Source organism: Parus major, chromosome 1 (assembly GCF_001522545.3).
Source record: "Parus major isolate Abel chromosome 1, Parus_major1.1, whole genome shotgun sequence".
NCBI classification, from domain to species: domain Eukaryota; kingdom Metazoa; phylum Chordata; class Aves; order Passeriformes; family Paridae; genus Parus; species Parus major.
Genome location: NC_031768.1, coordinates 66725990 through 66745075, shown reverse-complemented (window position 1 = coordinate 66745075; position 19086 = coordinate 66725990). Strand labels below are relative to the sequence as shown.

Below are 19086 nucleotides of genomic sequence, written 5' to 3'. Positions count from 1 at the left end.
GTGTTTCAGATGAGACTTGAAAAATTTTCACTGATCATTGAACAGTGTTGAGAGAACAGTAACTTCTGGTTATTTTTATTCAGAGTATAGTCTGAATTTGCAAAGTTTCTTAAAGTTCTCAGCATTGTACTGATGCATGCAGTGAACTGTGATCTCAACTTTTTTGTGTGTGTTCCTACCCTTTTGTGCTTCTTAAATAACCTAAAATGCAGTTATGAAGACAAATGAACTTTGCCATTTTATTTGCCAGCTTTTTAAAATGATAATAGGTAGCTAACAAATTTGATGCCTAAAAGCAGAAGTTTTAAAGTGTTGATAGTATATAAGATTATTGGTGGTAGCAAGTAAGTACCAGTGTACCAGAATAATCTAGAAAAATTGTTTAAGATGGATAAACTAGGATGTGTCTAAATAAGTATTATAGTTTCAAGTATCTCTTGGTTTGTCCCTGCTTACGATGCTTACATGGCTCATACTGTTGAGTGTTCCTGGAGCAGGTGAACTAGATTCCTTGTGGATAATAGAGAAGTTGTGAGCAGGAGTGCAATTCATGTGCTCTAGGAGCCAAAGGGGATGGAGACTGCAGGAAGAGTAGCCTCCAACCTCATGTAAGACTTTAAAATGTATACGGTGTGGTTAGCAAGTTCTCAAGCACTACTCCACAGATCCAGTCCTGCTTGGCTGTGAAAGTTGCTAATGTATACTATAAGAAATAATAAAAAAGAATTGTAGCCACATAATTCTTATTTCAATAATGCCAGTAATACACATATTTAATATTCTAAGCAAATAAAAAGTTCTGCTGTCATTCCTGTTAATCTTGGAGAAAACTATTGATTTGTTACTGCTGATGCTTCAAGCAGAATAACATAATTTTTCTGTTTATGTCTAGTGGGGAAAGTAGCTGCAGTTGTGTATTTACACTTAGTCATTTTTTCCCCAGAATATCTGAAAGTAAGGTCGCATGATCCTGAGGAGGCCATAAGGCATGATGTTATAGTATCCATAGTTACTGCTGCTAAAAAAGATCTTTTGCTTGTCAATGATCACCTGCTAAATTTCGTCAGAGAAAGGACACTGGACAAGCGGGTAAGACATAATTAGCATTGATAATATCTGTGTTTTATACTTCTAAATGATAATATTCACTTTCTTTTAAATCAACACTTGTAAGAAATGCTATACTGATTTTAAAATTGCAAATGAAAACAATATGAAGCAAAAAATCTTGATGGCATCTGTTTAGTGAGCTACCTTCTTCCCATGACTAGAATGCTATATTTTTCATTGTGCTGTATTTTATTTAAGATGATATGATTTAAAGAATTAACTGGAACACAACAATGTTCCAATTGTATGGTCTAGTGAAACTTTTGAGTCAAAAAAACCCCTTGTAATACATTCTAGCATTTTAAAGAAATTTTTCAAGCAGGTTTCAAAATGTATTATAGGTATTGTAGATTAACTGCTTTTAATTAGATTGTTGAGAGACTGCAAATCAGTGTAGTAGCTTTCAAATTTGAATAGCCTTAAATTTTAGTTTAGATATATTGCATTATTTGGTAAAATTTATGAGGTTTGCTACTTAATGTAAAGCATACTAAATACGTTTGTTGATGACAAACTTTAAAAATTATTGCCTAATCTTTTTTTCATTTGGTGACATGCTTTTTCTTGTTGCAGCCATAACAGAAATGTAGATATTGACTATAGAGTGTGAGAAAGGGTGTTGGCTTGAAACTGTAATAACTCTGAATTCAAGAGGCGTACTTACATGGTAGTTATTGGTGTTGAAAGCTTTAGTGTAACAGATATGATGCAACATACATCCTAATGAGAAACTATTGCACTTACAACTCAGTTTAAATTTTTTGTTTATTAAATTATGTTATTTTGGTATAGAATAGGAAATACCTAATAGAAAATTCTGCAGTCTTTTTAGTTTTGAGTTTTGAACTGCTAAACTGGCTGCTGTTTCTTTTTGTCAAGTGGAGAGTGAGGAAGGAAGCTATGATGGGACTTGCACAGATATACAAGAAATATTCATTGCAATCAGAAGCAGGAAAAGAAGCTGCAAAACAAATATCATGGATCAAAGATAAACTTCTGCATATATATTATCAAAACAGTATTGATGATCGGTAAGTTAGTTGTAAAAGCTGTCAGATTCAGTGGCTAAGTGTTATAACTTGGTATGAAGATTTGTTTTTCCTTTTTGTTCCAGTGCTGTTGGGAAGGTGGAATCTTGATAATCCTGTATGTTTTGATTCAGTGCATAATTTTGTATAGCTGCAGCCAAGTGTTGTCCTGTGTTGTTTTCTTCTACTTTATTGTTTTTTATTTTAGGGTTCTAAAGGGTGTGAGAGGTTGGAAGATTTCAGAAATCTCAGGTGTACCATGTCACTGCTTCAGTAGAGGCGATTTTTGTTTAAGTAACTTTGTTTCTTGTAACTTCTTAAGTAACTTGTCAATTTATATGTTAAAATCTAGTAAGTAAACTTGCTTGAATAATGTTGATTTAGGTTTACGTGCTCTTCCTGTATGTTTTAAAGGTAACACGTGTAGTGACAATGGGCAAGCCATATCACTCTGCAGAAAGTTAGGTTTTTGTAGCATAAAAGCTGTGAATTAGGGCCTTGTCCTGGATTTGTAGTGAAAGCAGTGCCTCTGTCATACCAGCTGTAGCCTTGTATATGGTTGTTGGTATTGAAAAAGAGATGGTTGCACATGGGTAACAAGTTTGGGAACAAGTGTGCCTTGACTAGCCAAGGTAATTTTGTCGGCTTTGGAAATAAGTCTTCACAGTGTGTTCAGATACAAATGGCATTGCAAACCCATAAAAGTACTTTCAAAAATTCAAAAACTTATCTTCAAAACAAGTAGTTATTTCATGGTACCATGGAAATGGACTGTCTGGATCCTTACATCCAGCCTTAACCACTGACGTTTCTCTCAAACCTTTTAAACTGGATGGATTTGGGTTTTGATCACCTGCTCCAACTGTGCGTTGAATTTTGTTTCCTTTTCCAGCATAAACATACATGATTGGTTTTGCCTGTTTGCTTCATTCTCTTAATACTGATCTCAGTGTTGGACCTCAGTCTTGGACTTCCTGGTATTAAGGAGTAGTGTGTGGGCTTGGTTTCCTTTTTTTTTTTTTCCCTTCTCAGTCTTTTCTAGGTAACTCTCAGGCCCAAACCTTTGTCTCATCCTTTTTCCAAATAAGGAGCTTCATGTTACACAGAAGCTTTGAATAATTCCCTTGGGAATATACCTGCATTTATATTGCAGAAGCAAAAAACATGGGACAAACTCAGCCTGTGGGGAAGGGGCCAGAAAAGGTGGAAGTCAGCTCCTTCTGATTTGTATCTGAATTCTTCTGGGCTTCATGATATTGTGTGATATAATCAACATTTCTTTTTTAATAAACATTATTATTAGTAATAGCAGTATTATTTTAGGCAGATTAATTTGGGTCAGTTCATTAATTTATCCCAATACTGAATCGTAATAAAATTAAATGTTAACATCTTATTGGATTGATAATTAATATTTTTCTCAAATGGTTTGGTTTCTTCTAGATTTAATATGTCTGATTTTGGTAATGTTATCTGTTAGATCTCCTACTGCCAGCATTAACATTGTGTTTTCTATAATAATAAATTTATGTTTAATTTATGCTGAATTATGTCAAATAACTTGACCTTTAGGTTTTTGAATATCCCATTTTTTATGTAACAACTGATGTCTAGATAGGGCTGAGAATTTTTGAATTGATGTCTCTACAATTCCAGGCTGTGTTCTTCCTGCACAGCTTAAGTGTCTTAATCCTATCTTTCAGGTTACTTGTTGAACGCATTTTTGCTCAGTACATGGTCCCTCATAACTTGGAAACAAATGAACGAATGAAGTGTTTGTATTACCTTTATGCAACACTGGATTCAAATGCTGTGAAGTACGTGCTGCTTTTTACTACTTGCAAAATAATTTTTAATACAAATATTATTGTAAAGTAGTTCTCAATTGTTATGAATAGCCTAAGTCAGTGGACAGAAATAGTTTATAAACTATTAGAAAACAGAATGTAGAAATAGCATCTATTTTTCAAGTGAGATTTTGAAAAAACCCTAAACTTATAGGGTGTTTTCTAACAAGATACAGTACATTTCAGCCATAAACAGCCAAAGAGGTAGAGTCAGAGATCTGGAAAGAAGCTTGAGTACATGTCGATCCTTATATGTCTGCAAAGAGATAATATACATATGGAAGATCAGCCCTAAGTCTTATTTGACAACTTCTTAATTAATATATTACTTGTTGCAGCAGCCAAGGTGAATTAAGAATGAGAATGTCTTTCCTCCTTCATTATTATTATTATTATGCTATGTGCCTTCTCCAGCTTAAAATGGGTACATGCATGTGAATTTGACTAAGTTATACTGCTGTAATGTTCACAGTTGGATTCATTTCAGATAGTTTTACTTAGTTTTTCATGTAATAGTACTCAGTCACTTGAAAATCAGAGGTTTATTTGTCCCATGAAAGAGACTAGAAAAGGCTTTGTATATGAATTAATGCCTTAAAAGATCCGAAAGCTTTCTAATTCTACAAAATCTGATATTTGAATCCCCTGAATTTCTTGTATTGCCTGTCCAAAGACATGACAACTATAACAAACTAAAATTATTAGTAGTATATTAAAAAAAAAAGTTACTCTCCTTGTAATTTTTAGCATAGGCTGAATGAAAATGCAGAATGGATTCTTTTAAGTTACTTGTTATTTCAGGCAACAAATAACTTCTGAATTCTACAGCTCTTGTACACAGCAGTGCTCATTTTAAAGACTTAATTTTTTCAGTCATTTATATAGAAATTATTTTCTTACTTGTGGATTCTGTAAATTTTGTAAATGCAGCTATGACCACTATTTATATGGTTTACTATTCCTGGAGAGTGTGCTAATTTTCTGTTTTACTGAGTGTCTTTCATGCATCTCTCATCATCTTAATCATGTCTACTTTCACAAATTATTAATCTAGTAGCTGCTTCCTATCTGCAAAAAAACCCATTTGTTTTGGTGATAAAAATCTTAAATATCTGCTTTTACCTACTTCTTGATATGTTTTTTGAAGAGTCATTTCAGGCTTGTACAAATGACCTGGTTCCTAATGGACCAGAGACTAGTTGCTTCCTCCTTCTTTGAAAGGCAGTGTACTTGAGCATCTGAAATGAAACTTGTTTCAAAATCTCACTTTATATCAAGTCTAATATGACCAATTAATTTTCCATATTATCCTACTAGGAAATATTTAGCCTTTGCTCACACAGCAGTGAAAGTTCATGTGATAAGTACATTTCTGAGCCTGAAATTGAAAAGACCGTAAAGACTCATTTTGGACAGTTGTGTTGCGCCTGGAATAGATAATTTTGACAATTACTTCATTTTTTTGTATTTTCAGAGCATTGAATGAAATGTGGAAATGTCAAAATCTACTACGACATCAAGTAAAGGATTTAGTTGACCTAATAAAACAACCCAAAGTGAGTTCAACTTATCTTTATTCACCAGTGAATATGCAATTTTAGTAAATGTACTGTTTTCTAATTCCCTTTGGTAATCTCAGGCTTATTTGTAATAGCAGATTGAAAGTATTGTGAAAATTAACTGATACTCCATTGGACTACATTTGCTGAAGGGAATGTTTATACATTGTGTTTGTAAAATTGAAGAAGAAAAGGGAACTTTCTAAAATGTTTTGCCAGTCATTTGATACTAAAATATTTTCTCCTGGTGTTTGAGTTACATCTTTCCAGGACTATTCTGACTCTTGAAACAGAGTGAAACCAGCATATTATTTTTGATTGCCAGATCAAGTAATTAAGAAAAAGTATCTATATAAGCCTTCTTAAATTGTTATCTTATGTATGATTAGTAACTTTGAAGAAATTGGAGTATTTTGTCCCAACCAGTTACTCATTTCTTTTCCCCCTCAGAAATTTCTTAAATACTGTATTGGAGATACCAGACTACAATTTAATTTTCTTGTATAGGGATTTTCTCAGAAGGGAAAAATGAAAATTTATTGAACATTTAGGATAGTCTCATGAAGTGAATTTCATGTTTGTTTTAGTTTACATCTATGTTCATACTCATGTTTGGGGTAGGGAAAGTATAAAACTAAATTCTTGATATGGTTTGGAATATAATTAAAACTTGGCTTTAATGCTAGAAGTTTCATCCGATGATTTTTTAATAGAAATAATATTGAGTAGAAAATGTTGCCATTCTCAAACTTCTGTGTGTCTGTGTGCATGATTTTTATTTTCAGTATGTGTGTGTAGTTGAACCAAGGTAAATTTAATGATTATCCATTTGCTGGAATTACCGAGAAGAGTGGGTAGCTGTGTGGTTGGATTATCTAACGTATCTGCTTAGAAATGCTAGTGTCTTGCCAATAGAGAGAAACGGCAGTGAAATTAATAATTTTGATACAATACAGCATTAAAAACATGCTGTAATGTATTAAATTCTAGGTGCAGTAAATGCTAGCATAGCAATACTTTATTGTATTTTGGTGACTGTATTGAAATTTTTTCATGTACTGTTTAATGTTCTTTGGTGTAGGTTAAATGCATTTATGCATTTAATACCTGAGTTAGTGCCTTGATATTTTCTGCTTTTCAGTTGAAAGCGAAATTTAACTTTTCCTTTTGTTTTCAGGGAGTTGTGAAATTTCTTTGTCACTGTGTAAATTATCAAATATGATACGGAATTTACCAGGAGGGTTTTGATGTCAGCATAAGCATTGCATTCAAGACAGTGCATGCTTTTGATGTGTTTGCATTTGTCCATCTGGATTTTATCCTATTTTTTGCTCTTAAATGCTGATTCTCTAGACTTGGATATTCTCTTGAATAACAAGACTACATGGGAGAATTTAAATGGCTTGTGGCACAGCAGAGATGGGAAGAGAGGTGTCTGAGGGGGAGCTAAACGCTGTTTTTAAAAGTGTTCATTTGTTTGCTTTTATTTCTCGATACCAGAATAAATAAGTAAAACTTTGTGTAAATTGACATACTGAATTAAGTAAAATTCCCCGACTCAAAACTGTTCTGCTGCCTGCAGTGGCGCCTCAGACTATCACATACAGTCCAAGTAATAATCTTGAGATAAATACCCATTAGCAATTCAAAGCTGTGTAAACATTTATTTCTTTCAGGAAACAGAAATGAGATTAAATAGTAACCTTTTAGAAGATGACTTTGTGTGCTTTTTCATTTCTGTCTAATTTTTTCTTTTAGTCATTATAGCTTAGTTGTTGATTTCTTCTGATGATTTGGTCTCCTGTAGCTGTTGTCCCTGTGCTAAGTATAGGCATTGTGAGAGCTCTCAGAGATAAAGAGGAATACGACAACAGCTAGTGTACAGATGTTACCACAAAGAAACTTTGATTAGGTAATAAGAAAAAAAAATTGCAGTAAGGGTGATCAAATAGGGGAACATGTAGCTCAGAGATGCTGCAAAATCCTTGTAAATATTTAAAATGTAACTAGAAGTTTGCCTGAAGCAAAATCTAATCCTGCTTTGAGTAGGCAGTTCAGCTGTGTGACCTAAAGTTGTCACTGCCAACCAACATTATTCTGTAACTATAAATCTTTGAACTTCCCAGTCTACCTTTCTGCCATTTACTGAAACTCTACGGACATCGTCTTTTCTTCCTCTTCAAGGTGTCCTCAGACAAAGCACTATTGAGGGGACTGAAAATGTGTTAAATGTTTTTATTGCTGTTGGTTGTAATTTCCCCTGACTTAAGACAGAAGGGACATCAAACTTGCCTTTAAGACAAGTTACTTTTCTGAAGAGAAGAAGCATAAATCACAGCTCCTGGTTTTCTCCTTCAGCAGTGGTATACAATGAAATAAAATACATAACCTTCCCTGTTCAAATGTAGAAAAGTGGGTGAATGCTGTTTTGTATCTATTGGAGTACAATCTTTATTTACTGCAGATGAATGCAAGATTATGTGGATCAAGTGCCACAGCAGAATTTCCAAAAAGAAATGTTTCTTAAAGTTCTTTCATCTATCATAATTCAATAGAGGTATGCTACTACAAGTTAATAATTCTTCCTCAGGTTATTTGACATTTGGCTGAATTATTAGTAGTTTGCTCAATCTTTTTTGGTGAAAGCTTTTGCCAGTACTTGAAGACTTAGCTAGTATTAGGAGACCAGAACAGTAAGGATGAAAGAAACTCTACAGTACAGTTTTTATTTTTCTCCTGAGTCAAAAGAGGTTTGAATATGCGAAGTCTGCTGACAGCATTACTTGAATCCTGTAAATGATATCTGATTTATGTCTATTTTTTTTTGTCTGAACATGTGAGTTCAGCTGTGACAGCTAAGAGCCCTGAAAATGATGGCATTCTTCTAAGACTACACACTGCAGAAATAGCCTATTTGTGCTGCTCATAAGTTATATGGTAGATTGAAAAGTAATAAAAGTATTTTATGTAATCAATGATGTAGGGATGACCTAACTTTTGCGTCCTGTGTCTATGTTGAATGTGCAGTGGTGGTTTTTGATTTCTAACACACGATGCGTTAGCAGAATGGATGCTGTCTTGTTATTAGTGTAGTCTGGAATTTTCCTCACTCAATATTCAAATGGAAATAAATAATGTAAAATTTTTGCTTAATCCATTTTTCTTTTGTGACTTGCAGACAGATGCCAGCAGTAAAGCTATATTCTCAAAAGTGATGGTTATAACAAGTAAGTCAATAAAAGTATTTACAGTGTATAAAAATTACAGTAGAACTATATTGCTTTCTTGCTTAAAAATCACTTGGATTAAGCTTATAGAAAGGTGTTTTGCAGCAGATAAAATTTAAAGCAAATCATGATGAACATGATGCAGCAATATGCTTTTAAGAATGAAGGCAATTCTAAGCAGAATTGCTATCTTACTGCAAGAAGTCATCAGTTGTGAAGCCTATCATATAGCATTGTGGACTAATTCAAGGTCCAGATGATCTAGGGTGTTAATGTCTATTTTAGCATTTATTATATATCTATATTCATAGATGTTAACTAAACTATGTACTAACTCACCTGCCTTCTGAGGTTTTAGTACTGTAAATGTCATTGGAATACTAAAGAGTTTGGATTTCAGTATGAAGGACAGCACTTGGAAAACTGAAGTACTTCTGTGTAAACTGAACAAACTGACAAAGAAACACCTACCAACCCAAAAGCAGCACTTTTGTTCCCCAGGCCCACCATGTCAATAGCATTAAAACTAGTATGAAGAAAAATTTGCTTTACAATTCTGAAAACTTTTTTTCAAATCCACCTTTTTTAAAAAATGCCATCTGTTCTGGCAAAAAATATACTACATAAGACTGCACATTTTTGATAAAACTGTGGAGGTAAAAAAGGAAACTTGCTGCTTTGTTGACCATGATTCCAGTCTTTTTTTGTCAGTTTGTAATTTTTTCTCATACTTTTAGTTCTGGGTTGTATTAAAAAAAAAAAATTGATACAACAAAACAAATTCATAATAGAACTTATTTTGAACCAGTCAACTCGTAGTGCTACACCACAGTCTGTACCAGCTTTGCTTAACACTGGCTGGACCAAAAATATGTAGCATCTTAAATAGTAGACTAATCCTTTGCCAATAATTTGCCTTGCTATAATATAAAATGTAAATATAAAATAATATTTTGCCAATAATTTGCCTTGCTGTAATATAAAATGTAAATATAAAATGAACATGTAGTTTAAGAAACGCATTTTAAATGCCTTTTTTTTGTTTTGAATGTTATAAGCTGTTGTAAAGCTTGTGTTTACTTAAGGGGTAATTTAGCAAAAATACTCTTTTTGATGTTTTTTACACTTGTTGCATTGGGTGATCTGTATACAGAGTATATTTTGTTATGGACTTCAGGCTTTGCAGTCTGAGGTCAGCTTCAGCTCTTAGCAGTATTATTAGCAAGAACAACTAGACTTGCTGAAAAATGAGTGTGAAGGGTGAGGAAAGCAAAAAGCCAGAGGAAATTTGGGGAAGCTGGAGGAAGTTTGGGGTTTTTATGGTTTTTCTTTTTGTTTGTTTGGTTTTGGTTTTGTGTGGTTTGTATGATGTTCCCAACTTGTGCAATTTATAATACATTAATAGTGATTTGTTTTGGTTATTTAAAGGAAACCTTCCTGATCCAGGAAAAGCTCAAGATTTCATGAAGAAGTTCACACAAGTTCTAGAAGATGATGAGAAAATAAGAAGTCAGTTAGAAATGCTTGTTAGTCCAACATGTTCTTGCAAACAGGCTGAAGGATGTGTGGTAAGAATTGTTCTTAAAGTGTGAATGTTTTTGGAACAGAATTGATTAGAAATTTAATTACAACTTATATTTCAGAGGGAAATAACAAAGAAGTTGGGCAACCCAAAGCAACCAACAAATCCTTTTTTGGAAATGATAAAGTTTCTTCTTGAGAGAATTGCTCCTGTTCACATTGATACAGAATCTATCAGGTATTTTTCTGTGTGTGTTGTCGGCCATAGATCACAGGGTTTGAAGTTGGGGTTTCTTACTTTGCCTATAAGCAGAAGCAGCAGTAGGCTACGTGGGTGTGGCTTAAGGCTTGGTGACCTTCAATGTTTTCTTCTGTTTCACCTTATATAGGGGTTTTTGTGTCCTTGTCCAGAATGTAGTCAGAGAAATAATTGCATTGTCATTCAGCATAGCTGTGTATTGCTGATGGACAAAATATGGTTTGTGACCAGCTGACTTACTTTAAAATAACAAATTTCTGTCCAGACCATTCAGCTGGAATTTTCCACCCAGAATATTAGCTCATAGTGACACAAACAGTAATGGAACTGAGGAAGTAAAGATTAGGATGATGAGGCAGCAAGACATCAAGGAGGAGTGAGACAATGAAGTTATGGGAGGGGGGGGAAAGTAGTTGCTAAAATGCTTGTTTAACTAACAGCAGTGTTTGAAATAAGCCTTACTGTCAAGAAGAAATATGCAGGAGATAGTCTCTAACCAAGAGGAAAAAAACCCAAACATTTAACAGTTCTGCTAAGAGCCAATGACAAATTTACAAGACTTAAGTATTGTTTCCATCAATCATTAAGAATTTGTAGTGGGTTGTAACCTCAGCATAATTCTTTCTGAGTTTGTTGCTTGTAATGCCCAAGTTGTTTTCTTATTTTGGTCATCCTTACAGAGTAATTTGTATATAGTTCTTAATTCATGATGCATAAATATTTCTGAAGGTAATGCTTCATAAACTTTGATTTGGATAGGAGGTGAAGGCAACCAGCTTATGCATGTAGTTGACATATTTGTTTTATAATAAAATTATGTTTTAAATAAGTTGCTTCAATAAGATTGTTTTCACAAGCTTAAGATGTAATCACACATGATGGAATTGCAGTACCTACAAGGCCATGTTTTGATTTCCTCTTTAGTGCCCTTATCAAGCAAGTGAACAAGTCTATAGATGGAACAGCTGATGATGAAGATGAGGGTGTACCTACTGACCAGGCAATCAGAGCAGGTCTTGAATTGCTGAAGGCAAGTACAGTCCTGGTGACCAGTGAGCATGGGAAACATCTTCATTAAAATAATCTTTTAATTAGCACTTACTATTTTTTAGTCAAAAACATGTGGTGCCTACCTGGAAGAACCTGGTTTGATTTTTTGTACTTTATGCTCATGTGACACATAAGTAAGGTTGTTTTTAAAATTATTTAGAAGCTTTTCTGGAAGCCAAAAGTAGTTGCGTGTGAGACAGCAGCAGTGGAGTTTTGATTATTACAGTATTAATTCAGCGACTTGTAAATATGTACCGTGCTACTGTATATCAGTACAACACTGTGGCTCCTCCATATTCCATGTAAATTGGGGTCTTACCTATTTCAGTTATGAGTAATCTTGAGACTGAGCTAACACAGCAAAGACTGTCAAGTAGTCCATCTGGGGATTGACTTCAGAGGCCTAAAAATCTAAAGGACTCTCATACTGAAGTTTTCAATATTTCAGATAAACTAAGGACTGAGTAGATTCATCTGGAAGGGTGTGGCTCTTTATCCTGATGTGTGGCTCTTTATCCTGATGTGCACATTTAGATAAAAGTGCAGATAAAAAAAAAGTAGCACAAGAATGCGTCTGAGTAAGAAAGAAAGAATCATGTTGTGAAGGACTATATACTTGAATGAAGGTTTCCAAGTCAGTATTTACACATTTATATGAACTGGCATGACACATTTATGGAAGAGGAGTAAGACTACCCTAAACTAAGAGGTCTATACATCATGAAAATAATATACAGAGGACAAATATAGGAGTCAGCACTGAGAATGCCATGCAATGAAGTGGGAAGGAGGGTAATTTGCCTAAAATAGGAAAGTGCATATGAAGAAGTTTGTAGATTTTGAAGATTGTTTCTCTGCCGTGAGTCAGAATATTATGTGGAATGAGGCTAATAATCATCAGCCACTTAAAAATGAAGAGAAGACCAAATTTCAGGGAGGATCAGTTGAGGGTTTCTTTATTTCATTTTTTTGAACATGGGAGGACTGTCATACTTGAAAAGAATCTAGTCCAAGAATCCGAAGGAGAGGTGCAGAATCAGATAAGTTGCTGTGGAAAACTTAAGGGATTAGAGACCCTATTGAGTGTGTCTGTGTTGCTATTTTAGAGATAGGAATTTCACTTCAGAGCAGAATCCTTTCTTCCCCTGAGGAAACAAAGTCTGGAGTCATACAAGCTGGATTCCTTTCAGAGGAACAAAATTGAGATGGCCTTCAGAAGCACATGTTGTGTTGCAGTGGCTAAAGTGGATTTAGTCAGTCTAAAAATACTCTGAAGTAAAACTCCTGAAACCTGAATATTGCTTCCTTAACATCAGTTGTGTTTCTTTGAAGACCTGTTCCTGCTGTAACCCAGTACTCGCTAATGTAGACATAGACACTGAGAAGTGGTGTGGTCAGGATAATAGGAGAAGAAACTGAGACTGAAGAAACTGAGACTGAAATAAATTAAATCTAATGAGGTCATGTATAAAGACAGAGAAATTTAGGAGCTGCTAAAAAAAAAAAAAAAAAAAAAAAAAAAGAAATGTGCATCATGAGTCAAAAACAGGGAGAGTATTATAAATGTTCCAGTATGACACTGGAAAATGACTCTTGATGAAGTGTCCTAGGACCTTTAAAAAATGTTAACATGGCTTTCATCATATTTTGGCAGGTACTTTCGTTTACACACCCTATCTCATTTCATTCAGCTGAAACTTTTGAATCTCTCCTTGCTTGCTTGAAAATGGATGATGAAAAAGTGGCAGAAGCGGCATTACAAATTTTCAAAAATACAGGAAGTAAAATTGAAGAAGACTTTCCTCACATACGATCGTAAGTTGTTCATCTTACTCTGAGGAGTGATCTTTATTGTATAGGGTTATGGAAGTTCTCTCTCTTCCTTTCATCTGCTGTAGCATTATCCTGCATTCTTTTGGAAGAAAGTATTACTTCCAAAATGAGATTTTGAAAGACTAACATGTAGTGCATTTTGAAGAATGGAAGTGAAATGAATATATATACCCCAAGTAGTGATACATTCCTTGCAATTTAAAGGATACGTAGGCAAAAATGTTTCCAAACGACCATTTAGTACCTGTGCAGACATAAATGCCTATTTTACTACATGATATTTTATCAACAAAAACCAGGGGTTTTTTGCTTGCAAGTTAATTTTTTTCTTCTATTTTTTTGAAGAAATTACCCTAACAAAAGCAGTTAGTTCTTTTGCAGCAGTGCTGTGGTTTTTATATGTGTATCTGTACTTCTTAGCTTCTTTCATGTTTTGGAAGATTTTCAGTTTGTGAAATTACTTATCTCTTGGTCTGTTTGTCTATTTGTTTTGTTACACAACTGTTTAGTGCTTTGCTTCCAGTGTTGCATCATAAAGCTAAAAAGGGACCTCCTCGTCAAGCCAAGTATGCTATTCACTGCATCCATGCAATATTTTCCAGCAAAGAAACACAGTTTGCACAGATATTTGAGGTAACATTAAATATTTAAGTTACTTTTACTGGTGTTTATATTGCACATGTAAACTAAGGGGTGTAGTTGCAAGTTATAGCATATTTAGGAAATACATTTTTCCCTTTTCCTTTTGTTGTTACATGATTTTGGCCTGAAGAATGGTAGTAGAGGGTGTTCTTGGATCTCATGATTCATCATGTTTTAGGTCATATGTTTTAAGAGATGATAGAATAAAAACAAATGTTGGGCTATGTACTTGAACCATGAACTATTTATGGAAAGAGGAACCATATGCTACTCCGTACCCCTGTTGAGAATAGTCAAAGGTATTTAAATGCTAGCAGAAATTATGAGAAACTGAATTGTGGTACAGACTAAATAAATTTTATAGCTATAACTGTAAATGTACATTTTAATTAGTGGCCATCAGCCTCTTATCTTGAAGGCTGAATCATAGTCCGTTACTGGAATAGCTATCGTGAGATCATAGTCCGTTACTGGAATTGCTATCGTGAGAAAATAGGCTCTTTAATCCATTGTTTCCTAAATGGTCATGCTTGAGCTGTCACTTTTTGAGCTGTCCAGAGGTGATAAATATTTTTGTCTGTCATCCTGGTATTTCCTCTGACTTGAGGAAGACTTGATGGGTAGGTGAATGTATCTCTAAAATTAATTAATCAATAGTTCTTTTAAAATTGTATTTCTAAAATAGACATGGACAACCTGGTAAGAAGCTGTCATTCCCACCCCCTTAATAAGACACAGATTATATCAGTTAATACCTGAATTTGTTGCCTTTTTTTTAGCCACTGCATAAAAGTCTGGATCCAAGCAATTTTGAGCACCTCATTACGCCATTGGTTACTATTGGCCATATAGCCATGCTTGCACCTGACCAATTTGCTGCCCCTTTGAAATCTTTGGTTGCTACTTTTATTGTTAAAGATTTGCTAATGAACGATAGGGTGAGTATTTTTAAAACCTTTTATTGAGAGTATGCTTTTCCTGTAGTATCATACTCAGCAAGTACTTGGGAAAATATTTGGCATGCTGGTTCTGCTTTTTGTATATGGTTGTTTTTTGATTTCCTCATGTAGTTTGACTGCATTGAAAACCCACGGTACAGAAAAGGAGAATTCTACTAATTTGGGAATATTATAAAAGTGGTGATCTGCATAGCACCATATTTCATCACTCATGACTTGACTTTGGTTAAAAAGGGGAAAATTGTTATGACTTCACTCTGTTTTTTACCTTGAGTGAGTTATAATTTTTAGGAAGTATATTACATTTGAAATTAAAATACAGTATTTAAATGGAAGACTGAATATTAATTTTTTGAACAATTTTGTATTGATTATAAAGTGATCATGAAGTCAAAAAATGAATTTGTGCATTGTTAGAAATCTTAAAGAAAGATACACTGTCTAAAACAGTGAAATGTGTGTGAGGTTCCAATCTACTGGATATAGAAAAACTGGGAGTTATTTTCAAAGTAATGGCTATTACGTTCTAAAGGAATAATTTTCAGGTAATAACAACAGCCATTCCCTTTACTAATTTTACGTTTTCTGATGCTTGGATAGTGAGGTATCTCACTTCTGTAGTGGTTACTTCTGTGAGATACAGAAGGCATAAAGCTGACCAGGGAGTGCTGCCTTATTGCTTCCAGAAGCAAACAGGAAAGAGGAGGTTACATGTTTCACCAAAGAGTAACAGTAGCATAACAAATGTAACATTTGGTTTAGCTTCCAGGAAAAAAGACAACAAAACTTTGGGTCCCAGATGAAGAAGTGTCTCCTGAAACCCTTGTTAAAGTAAGTAGCACGTACTGTGTTTACATGTCTATTATGTTTGTAATACTTAATAAGGATTTGCTCTTGAAACATATTTTTTAATTATTATTTTATGCATAAATTTATTCATTTCATTATCAATTCATTCAATTTCATTAAGTTTTTATATAAGCTCTTTACAGGTTTAGTTTTGTTTTCTGACACTTAACTGTGATGATAGCTGGATTATTTCAAGTAAATTTTTTTTCCCTTTCTCTTCAAGGTAGGAGTTAAGTACTATAGAAATTTTGTTAAAAGTTTTTGCTTTTCTGTGGAATTTTTATGACATTCTAAAAAATTTTCAGTGTTGTTTTGGAAAAAGAAAAATGGGATTTGCATTTGTCAGTTTCATTAAATGAATAAATGTTACATTGTTTATTTTTCTATGTGTGCAGTATGTATTTGAGAAAAACCTGGATTTAAGAAAAAAAAAAAATCACTTTAAAATGGTGGGAAGTTTGTTTTGGTACTTTACCTAAAAATGTCATTTCAAGCTTTTTCTTATTTTGGAGTAAGTGTGTTACATTTTCTGTACTCTGTAAGAGATACTGTCAGGCAGTTTTTCAGTTAATTAGAAATAGATTAATGATGTGGAAAATATATTCTATATCTTCATTTGTTTTTTCAGTGCCCTTCAGAACAGGGACAGATTTTTGCTTTCACTTCTTTCAGAATGAGAAATACTACTTGTCTTGTAGTATGCTCTATATTAAATAAGTTGTTTAGTTTCTAATGTCTTTCAAGTAAAGTTGCTCTGGTACTCTTCCTAGGAGACTTTCTTTTCTGCTGGTTAGTAAGTACTTTGGTTTGCAGTTTGGTACAGAACTTGATACTGGAAAGGCTTGGGTTTTTTTGGAGTTGATTTGTTGATTTTAGTTGTTTGACTACACAAAGGATATTTTTCGTATTTGTGCAATTCCATAGTTACACAGTATACTCCAAAAATTTTTAAAAGACTACACCTTTGTTTTAATGAAGTGCTAGTTTTAAATAGACATGATTTCACTCCAGTGATTGTACATTTAGTGTGAAATAGTAAATATTAATTGTTTTCCTTAATTATTTTAAATTATTTATGAAGCTGTAGTAATTCTCTAAAATGTACTTTTATATTGATGAAACTCCTCATACATTTGGCTATTTGGAAGGGAATTAATCTGCAGAAATTCTTAAGGCAATTTGAAGTTGAAGCCAAGCTGAAAACTGGAAGAAGCTTTTATTTGCAGATGAAAACAGGCTATTGTGACAATTGATTTGCAAATTTAATTAGCATTTATTACTACTGAGGAGCCTAAACTTAATGTATGCTGCAGACCATGCCATTAGTTTATAAATGATTTCTCTGTAATAGTGTACTTTTCTTTACTGTGGTTTTGAAAGCCTCTTTTTCCTTGTGTAACATTATTATATATCTAGTGGGGATTTTAAAACTAGCAAATTGGAGTATGAAAGTGCAAAGGACTGATGAAAATTAAATTTTAGTATTGTATAGCCTAGCAGATGTAGACTGATATAGGACAGCCTTAGGTACGGGTGCTAAACCTTAAATGGAAGGCTGTCTGAAGAGAAATGTTTCAGTACAGTATTAACTATTAATTGGTTTAATGATTGTAGGAGTTAGACTGGAATTCCTACACCTGGCACTTGAATTCTAAAGCAATAATCTCTCTTGGCAGTGACCTGTAATGAGTGCTGTGCACCATGCACTGGATTAAGGCTTGTGTAGTAACAGCGATATTTCTTGTTTCCTTCCATATCACTGGAATATAAGATTTCTCATAATATTTCTCTAACTATGCTCAAAGTGGGCTTTGTTTCATTTTTTGCTACTGCACAAACTTGCAGCCTTTGTGGCTCTGAAACCTCAGGCACTAGAAACTTGAGCCAGCTGCTGTCATAATGGTGATGTAGCAGAAAGACAGTGTTGCCTTTGATATGGTTCTGTCTTGTCTTTACTTCCTTATATTTTCATGTTGTAAATAATAATTTTTCATCTCAGAGGAGAATTTTAGGCTCATAGAACACAAATTGAAACAAGAAGTTCAGATTGAATATAAAGAAAAGCCTGAGAACAGTCAGACATGCAATAGGTAGCAAGAGGTTGCAGGCTGCCAAGACAGTCTGTGCAGTCTTCGTTCTTGGAGGGCTTTTGACACCACAGTCCATAAAATGGAGACCAATGTGGTGCAATTTCATAGCTGACCTTCCTTTGAACAGGAGATAGAACTGGAGACCTCCTAACACTTCTTCCAACTGGAATTATCCTTTGATGGCTACACTGCTTGGTTGCCAAGGGAGAATTTAAAACATGACAGCAGTCCAAACTCATGTTATGTTTAACAAAGTCTTCAGGTAATCAGTAGTAGTCACTGGGGGAATTCTCATGCCCTGTACTAAATTCTTGGCAATGCTTAATTTGGGATGGTTGCTGGAATGTCATCATATCATCATTAACACAGGCAAAGAAATAGGGAAACTAGTGGGGTCAGATAAAAATTCTGAAGGAGACGGGACTTGGACTTGACTGCTTGGAAGGAAGACTAGAATAGGTTTGGATAATAAAATTGGGGAAAAGACATTATGGAGGGAGTTACTAGAAGCAGATTGAAATTGGTCAGGGGACTAAGTAGCCTGTGTCTGTTCCCTGTCTGAATACATGATTTATTTGAAGATCAAGGAGATCTGTCATGTTTCCATCTGCCCAACAAATGGGAGACACTAATGGTTACAAGTCCTGGTTATGACATGAATAAATTGAATTTGTGAGCTGTGAGAAGATCTGATGCTATTATTGCTATATTACAATTATCATATTTGTTTTGATGCTATTAGAATCTTCTGGTGGATATTTAGAGCTTTTCCAATGGAAAAGGCCCTTTGAAAGTGAGGGCAAGACAATTTCATTTCTGTTCCTCAGACTGTATTTGCATTCTGAGTTCTGGAGAGACAGACATCCTACAGCTTTCTGTTGTTACCCAATAAGGTGGAACAAATGAACTACAGTCCTAAAAACTAAACTCACATATAAGTGATAGTCCTAGAACTGAGATCTGATGGGACCATTTTGGTCAGTTTGTTGCAAGGAATAGATGAATTACGGTATGATAAATTTAATTTGGTGATACTGTGAATGTTTACATAAGAGTTACTAGAATTTCTTTTCCCACTAATGAGAATATTTGAAATTACCATGTACGAAAAG

The 19086-nt window shown here is 34.1% G+C and overlaps 1 protein-coding gene across 5 annotated transcripts in view; it reads left to right on the top strand.

Annotated features, from left to right (window-relative positions):
- The window catches only part of PDS5B (PDS5 cohesin associated factor B), a 109072-nt gene that overhangs the window by 52654 nt on the left and 37332 nt on the right, over nt 1-19086 (top strand). For all 5 annotated transcript variants that reach the window (XM_015623111.2, XM_015623101.3, XM_015623076.2 and 2 more), the window contains exons 11-22: nt 944-1089; nt 1990-2141; nt 3842-3955; nt 5460-5541; nt 8723-8771; nt 10200-10339; nt 10415-10530; nt 11476-11581; nt 13256-13416; nt 13944-14067; nt 14856-15014; nt 15798-15866. In XM_015623111.2, coding sequence (XP_015478597.1) covers nt 944-1089; nt 1990-2141; nt 3842-3955; nt 5460-5541; nt 8723-8771; nt 10200-10339; nt 10415-10530; nt 11476-11581; nt 13256-13416; nt 13944-14067; nt 14856-15014; nt 15798-15866 — 1418 coding nt within the window. The remainder of the gene's footprint in view (nt 1-943; nt 1090-1989; nt 2142-3841; nt 3956-5459; nt 5542-8722; nt 8772-10199; nt 10340-10414; nt 10531-11475; nt 11582-13255; nt 13417-13943; nt 14068-14855; nt 15015-15797; nt 15867-19086) is intronic.